This window comes from Fukomys damarensis, unplaced genomic scaffold, assembly GCF_012274545.1.
Source record: "Fukomys damarensis isolate Sample0158 unplaced genomic scaffold, DMR_v1.0_HiC HiC_scaffold_36, whole genome shotgun sequence".
In the NCBI taxonomy this organism is placed as follows: Eukaryota; Metazoa; Chordata; class Mammalia; order Rodentia; family Bathyergidae; genus Fukomys; species Fukomys damarensis.
Genome location: NW_022900948.1, coordinates 22,934,215 through 22,942,350, shown reverse-complemented (window position 1 = coordinate 22,942,350; position 8,136 = coordinate 22,934,215). Strand labels below are relative to the sequence as shown.

General features: G+C 34.3%; 1 protein-coding gene across 1 annotated transcript in view; it reads right to left on the bottom strand.

The window, feature by feature from the left end:
• The window catches only part of Fsd1l (fibronectin type III and SPRY domain containing 1 like), a 57,710-nt gene that overhangs the window by 10,049 nt on the left and 39,525 nt on the right, over positions 1-8,136 (bottom strand). The window contains exons 10-11 of the mRNA XM_010619702.2: positions 4,579-4,708; positions 3,788-3,820 (exon numbers count right to left, since the gene is read on the bottom strand). Coding sequence (XP_010618004.1) covers positions 3,788-3,820; positions 4,579-4,708 — 163 coding nt within the window. The remainder of the gene's footprint in view (positions 1-3,787; positions 3,821-4,578; positions 4,709-8,136) is intronic.

The following is an 8,136-nucleotide window of genomic DNA, read 5'->3' as shown; positions in this document are numbered from 1 at the left end:
ATTTTTTTTTTTTTTTTTTTTGGTAGCGGGGATCGAATTCCAGACCTTGCGCTTGCGAGGCAGGCGATGGAACCACTGAGCTAAATCCTGGCCACTCAACCTCAAATATTGATGATTACACAAAATAAACATAGTTTTACTGAACTGTAAATGTCACTAGTTTTAGAAAATTAGTTTTGTAACTGCAGAAAGGGAATGGGATATAATAACTGAGAACACACCACTAGCTCTTCAGTATATCTAACTTTACTTCAATCTTTCATGTTTTTTCATATTGCTGGTTCTATCCTTACATTTAGTAGTGATGACTGTAACTGCTTTTCAATTGAGATGAAGCAAAGAAAGCAAAAAGATTTTGTTGTGAGTCAATAGGCAAGAATCATATGAAAAGAGAAAAGAGGTTAAAATATATCTGTAATTAGAGGTGAGGAAGAACTAAATGAACCAAACCAGAGGCTCTCAAATCTGTATGCACATCAGAACCACTTGGGGATCTTTTAATTTTTTATTATTTTGCAGTGCTGAGGATTAAATCCCAGGACTTGTGCATGCTAGGCAAGCATTCTATCACTAAGCTACCCTCCAGTTCACTTGGAGAGCTTTAAAAATTACCATGCTTCACCATAGATTTTGGTGCTCAGTGGGTTAGGAGCCACTGAAGTTAATTAAACAAATAAAAAACTTTCCTAACAAGAGGCAGGGGTTAAAAGGATGATGATGAAAAGACAGTTCTTATACAGTCTACTATATGGTGCTCTTAGTATATGGTTACTATGGAAATGAGGAACCTAGCCATGGAATGGATAAAGGTAGGGAAATAACTACTGCCAAGAACCATATCTTACCTCTGTATCTTCAGTATACAGTAGGTGTGCAACACTCTGACTAACATGAATGTCAGCTAAGCAAATGACTATGGGATGTTATTAACTAAGGATCACCTTTACTTTCCTGAACCATAGTCCTATATTGAGAAACAAAGGGCTTTGGGATTTTGTAATAAATTACTGCTTGTCCACTGAGAAAGCACAAAAGAAGCAGAATCAACCTGGAAATCTTTTAAAAATCCACTGACAGTCTAGGAGACCATAAGTCTACTAGGAAGAAACATACATTTTGAGAAACATTTCCCAGGTAATTCAGAACAATAAATAGCAATGGAAACTTGTACAGTATAAACAAAATGTTCACTTAGTATTGTTTCAAAATATAAGAGCTCATTTGGTAACCAGTAAAACAATTTTAAGAAAAATTATAACTTACCAGTAAAAAAGAAATTAAGGGAAGCATGGAGAAAAGAAAGACAGAGATAACTATTGAGAATTGCAGTTTAGTTTCAGAGAAAAGTTAATAAAAACTCCTCTTCTGCTGCAGTATTCCAGCCATCCAGCTCTAAGTACATTTTTGGAAGAAATACAATAGCTATTACCACCTATGTAAAACATAATCTTCTCAGCCCTTGCTTCTCTTAAAGATGCCTTGGACACTTAACCATCTGAATTAAGGTTCTATGTTACCTCTAGACTAGATTTTTTTACTAACCTTCTAAATGAGCTCCTTGCTACCCAATTCATCTTATTCACTATTACAAGATAAATCCTAGCCCTAATTCCCCCCACTTTAAAGTCATCATGTACTTCTATACTGTCTACAAAGGACTTAGTTTGTCATTTCAAGGTCTTGATCTGCTCCCAGTCTGCCACAACTGGTTTCAGTGTCTTTCCTCTTATTGCTCCCCACACATGCTACAAGTCCAAATACCATACATTCTCTTACTTCCTTAACAACCTAAATACTGTTCTGTTACTGAAGGTCTTCCAGATCCTACTACACTAAAAAACTTCTGAAGAGTCTAATTTCAGGCCAAAGTCTTGTGCGTGATTTTTTTGCCTAAACACAGGCAGTTACAAAGGCTTTACCTTGCACATTAGGGGGATGTATGGCAATGGGCTGCAAAGGGTGGGCTACCTTGCTTATACTCTACTTAGTGCACAGCTAACATAGCAGTTTATACAGGGAGTTGCAATTCCACCGCCCTCCCCAACCATTCTCATAGGTCTATCTACATTCCAGGTCCGTCGTCTGTGTTCAGAGACTCACTTATGGGAGGGAGGCCCTATACCAACATATACTTTTTAGATGTCCCCAGGGATACCTCCTTAAGTAAGGGTGGAGGAGATGTGAAGACACCTTTCTCCACTCTGTCTTAGCACTTTTTCCAGTTCTAATCCTCTTCTCTCCAGGTCTTTTTCAGTTCTCTGGTCCACAAAACAGTAAGAGCCCTTTGTTTGGGGCTTCCTAGCAGTGAGATCCTCCACCTGTGATCCTGTTGACTGGCTCAACACATAGCTTTCCTCTGTGACCTCTTGCTTATCCTATCACAGTAAATGAGAAAAGCCTTGATTGCTACTTTCAGTTTAGCTCACTGTCCTAACTGACCATCTCAACACCTGGCAGCTTTGAGTTGGTCCCATCCTGTCCCTTCCCTTCCCTTTCCTTCGTTTCATTTTCACCTCTCTTTCTTCTCTATGACACACTATACTCTCTTTTTACTCACACTATACTATGCACATATATGATATATGTGTGTGTGTGTGTGTGTGTGTGTGTGTATATATATACTCGTTTATATTTACATGAGAGTAAATTTCTTGGCAGCAAGGAGACAGTGTTTACCCCTATAAACCCTACAACATCCAATGGTAAATAAATATTTATAAAAAGGTAAGTAAATGTATACAGATTGAGCAGCCCTAATCCAAAAATCTGAAATGCTCCAACACTGGAAACCTTTTAAGTATTGACAGGATGCCATACGTAAAAAATTCCATTCCTCACCCAAGTCACACATATGTGCACTAAAAATATTGCATAAAATCATCTTCAGTCCATGTGTATAAGGTATATATGAAACACAAATGAATACCCACGGTAGATCATTATGTATTTTCAAATATTCAAAATTCAAAAAAAATCTAAAATTTAAATAGGTATCAAACATTTTAGGTAAGGAATCCTCAATTTGTACAACATATCAGAAGTAGTCTACATAAAAAAAATCTTCAGAAGAAGGAATGGAAAAAGAAATAATATAACCTAAAATGCTAAATACAGTCTAAAAATTTCCAAGTAAGCAAATGAAACTCCATAGGCTATTTAATCTAGCAGCATTTTACAATTTATAACACTCTAGGTAATCACTTTTTACCAATAATGAGCAAATAAACTGAAAAGAAGAGACAAGGAAACTTTGAAAAGAGGACATATTCTGTTTTTTTGTAAAGATAAATTGTATCTTTAAATAGTATATTACTCATGTAATTTGAATAACTGGCATTGTCCTAATAATTTCACGAATGATATTCATTTTTTAACTTTGATACTTTTGAAACCATGTGATTATAAAATACAAAACACTTCATAACTGCCCCATATCAAATACAAATAAAAGCAAAGCTATAATGTTAGATATACTGAATACAGTACAAAAAGAAAGATGCGAAATGTAAGTAAAAGCAGGGAAAATCAGATGAATAAGAGTAATTCATGAAAGACTTTAAAGCAGAGCTTATTTTGTTATCATAAATCATATAAACCAAATAATATGCAGCAGATTATAATGCTGTAAATCCAAAACATAAGCGACCAACACAGACGGTCTACAAAGAGCACTATTTTAGCCTAAGAAGGCTGCTGCAGTGCTCCTATTTACTGGTTAAAAGAAAAAAAGTTGTTCAGCCAAGCTAGATACACTAAGTCCTAGAAGTAGACGGACACAGATCATCACCTCATGTGTTTCTTCAGTGAAGTAACATGGACACTGTCAGACAAAAATAGGCAACTGTTAAGAGACTGATGCACAACTTCAATTTAAAACCTCACAGTAAAATTAAATAAAATCTTCTAGGGATTTTTTTATTCACTGTTGTAACCCACAAGGAAATTTACCTTCAACCTGAGCAAAAATTTCTTCTATTAAAAGAGAACGAGAGCCAGGGGTTTAGCTCAGTGGCACTGTGCCTGCCTTTGCAAATACAATGTCCTGAGTTCGATTGCTGGTACAAAAAATAAACAAACCAACCAGTATAAAAGAGAATGAGAAAGGTACTCCCACACTTGGACATTATCTAGATAAGTTATGACAATAAAAAACTCCCTCTGGGATTCACTGAGTTGCTTACTAGGGGCAACACTTGAATTGTAAATGCTAAAATTTGACATTTAAATATTCAGAAATTATTTTAAGAATTTCTCTCTAAGGACTTCAAGTTGCTATAACTTTAAAGAAACAATACTGAAAAATGAATAAGTGCTTTAAGAAAGAAATTACGAAAAAATAATGAAATTGTTAATGAAAAATTCAAGTACTGACATATTATAGTTATTTACTTTGAAATTACTAACATCATAAATCATACTGGCATATACAGTAAAATTTTTTAATTTGTTATTGTTAAGTAAGAATCAATATATAACCGTTTGTCCATATACAGAATAATAATTTCAATGTTAGTTACTGCCACTAGAGCTGGTGTATAAAGCATTTTTCCAACATAACAGATATATGGGATAGCTTACCTGCCCTTGTTCTCTTTTCCTTTCATTTTACTTTCTTGACCTTTTCCTCCAGTAGGATCCCACTCTACACAGGCATCTTCCACTTTCAGATTCAAATGGGATGAGGAGTTATCCAAACTGAAGTTAAGTGCTGTCCAAGATAATATTTTTCCAAATGTAACAAACATATCTCCACTTTGAGAAGCACATCTACTGTATTCTTTTCCTATTCCATTGACTCACACTGTATACAGTACAAGGAATAAAGTTCAAACTTCTAATCCTCAAAAAAAAAAAGGTCTCCATGATTAGTCTTTAATTTATAATTTCTACCTTATTTTCCATTCTTTACAGATCCTATATTCTAACCAAACACACTGTACTTGTATGGCCACAGTATTTCTCCTGTTCTTTTTTACTGGAATCTCCAACAGTACCAATACTCTCAATTTCCTATTTCAATACCAGTTACTTATCAGCTGACTGTTTTCACTGAATAGAAAGAACTGGTAGAATTAAGAAGGAAAAGGTGATACAGGGTAGAAAAGTTATACCATAGAAGATGTGGCACACATTTTCTCTGATGTTACAATACTTAACATTTTCAAACTTAAACTCATTAGGGTTAAATTAAGATGAATATTAATAAATCGCAGCTGTGATCACACAAGCAAGGGAACTGACTCAGCCAAAAGATGATTTATATGGCAAAAAGTAAAAGGGAGAAAAGGGGCACTTAGATGAAAGCAAAACAAAAAATGAAAACCATCGTTTTACTTGGCATTTGGGGGAACTATATTATTCACAGACTTAGAACCACTCACTAATTTAGGAAATCAGCATAACAAAGTATTTACTTCCTTCTTTGGGAACTGAGGATAAATCATTAAAATGTACTGATTCATGGCTGTGCGATGCAGTTTCTATTTTAAAATGCAATTCCCATAATCTCTACCTTACAAAGTATCACTTATTGCACAATTTCCAACTGACTTGCTTTTGTTAAGTTATATTTCCATCCAAAAGTTAAAGTTTCTAATACTTATTCACTCAAGGAATATACCTTTAAAATACCCCATTTCATATATGGAAATATTACTTGTTTCAGCTAAGGTTTTAGTGTGTCTGTCAAGAACACAGAATCAAATAAGAAAACAAACACAAGAATGAATGAAGAATCCGTTTATCTTCTCCTGCAAAGAGCACCTCAACTTCAACTATATATCAGAACCACTGTTGTCTTTATTTATAAAACACTCTGAACACACATCTGCTGACCACATAATTTCTAGTAAATGTCTTCCTACATAAGGAAGTTAATAACTTTTAAACTCTGAACAGAAATGAACTTAGAGAAAGAAGGAATAACGTAGCTTTTCAGTAAAAATGGAATTAAGCGATTAGGTAATGTATGCAAGAGGATATACATTTTGAAAGAAAAACTAGCTTTGACTCTGAGGTTCCCATCAATTCTCAACTGCTGTTAAAATTCCAAGACTGGGGCTGGGGATTTAGCTCAGTGGTTCCTCTGCCTGCCTCGCAAGTGCAAGGACCCAAGTTTGATCCCTGTTACACACACACACACACACACACAAAATCTCAAGACTGAAGGAAGTACTGTACTAAGGCTGTTCCCTAATGTTTGTATGATGGAAAGAAGGGCCACCAGCAAAATGAAGTCAAAGACAACAAGAAAAAATACTATCCATAAACCACTTGTGCCCAAACTTATCATATACCACAATATTCAAATGAAAAAGCATATATCTAAATCTGAGGAGTGTCTTCTTTAAAAAAATCTCTCTTTCCTATGGACACTATTGCCATTAAATCCATTAAGTTCTTTAAGTTTACAGAGCCTCTCCAAGGTAACAGAAATAATACTGCAGCAGTAAAAAAAAGAAAGAAAAAAATTAAAGACTACCTCAAAAGTGAGGTAATCTCTCTCACATAAACCCCGTGATATACCTAAGTATGAGTCTCCACATATTTAATTCTATGAAAACAAGATACCAAAAGCCAGAGTACAAATGCTTCATATATTTAATATGTGTTAGTAGCTACTTCCTTCATACTGTAAAATTATGTTCTATCCATTATTATTTGAGGTGAATAGTAATTTTGTTATTTATTAATATAATACTATTTTATAAGCAAGGAAAAGGTAGTAACTTAAAATTTTTAACCCTAATAACTTGTATTTTTTATTACTTTTGACAATTTTGAGGCCAGAAAAAATACTACTACATACATTGAAGGGATAGAAATGAAATGTGTTCACTATTTTCCACAACAAGACTGGAAGGCGTCAGGGAATGAACTTTTGAGAGGCCTCAAGTATTTAATCTCCAACTCTTTTTCCTTTCTCTCCATTTTCTATTTCATATTTCATTTTTCTATTTCATTTCATATTTTGCCTGGATGGTCAAATAGTAAAGAGTTGCTCAATGTGCCATTGTTTAAAAATAAGGACTTTTTCCCTATGGACCTCTTTTTCTTATATTAATAGCCAATGCTATCTAAAAGTTCTGGAAAATCTATAATCCAAAGACAATTAAGAGATAAATTTTATTCTGGGATTCCCTGAAGATAAGAAGACTGTTTGGTGGATCTCAGGATTGGATTTTAGTCTAATCCCACCCTAAGGTGTTTATTCAGTGAAAATTGTTTAAAAGAACTAGAATCAACTTAAGTCTCTTTCTTTACGAATCCCAAACTGAAGAGTTTGACTATTAAAATTTAGATACTGCTAACAGGAATGGCCAACTCAGCTTCAAGGATATCACAAGCCAGTTATTCATTTTCCTGAACTTATAATTCACCACACATTTGCTCATTAAATATGAAGGGCAGGGCTGGGGATTTAGCTCAGTGGTTCCACCACCTTCCTTGCAAGCACAAGATCCTGAGCTCAATCCCTGGTACCAAAAACAAAACAAACAAAAATATGAAGGGTAAATAATAAGTAAGAGAAGAAATTTTAAAAATGTTTTTCATATTTTATTTTATTCTGATATATTTTTATGTCTTCCTCTGAATCCTATCAAATTTCTGGTATTTAAACCTGTTCAAATGCTATCTGAAATACAGATCAGTGGAATGCTTCAATTTCCATGTACCTACAACAACGTGTGGAGTCTGATGCTGGAAGTAAATCTAGTCAATAAATATCTCACAAGTGGGAAGATGCCTAGCATTATGATCTTCAAATTCTGAACACCTAGAAAATCTTCTGTGTTCAAATGTTGTTACAGGAGTTTTCACTAAATCCAAATTTCTCTCAGAGACTAGAAAGAACATGGTTTCTAGGTCCCCAATAAGAGATGGTACTGAAAAAGACTTTATACCTTTTCAAGCTAGAACTACAGATTGTGGGCAAGTCACCTAACATGTTTCAACTCCATTTTCTTCATCTGCCATATGGTTATCAATAATATCTAGTCTACTGATCTCTCAAAAGGTTAATGATCAAATGAACTGTGAGAATGCCACGTGAACATTAATAAACTACACAGAAAGTGGTAACTACAATATATTAAGAAAAAGAGGTCTGCATTTTGACTATTAAAATTTAGATAC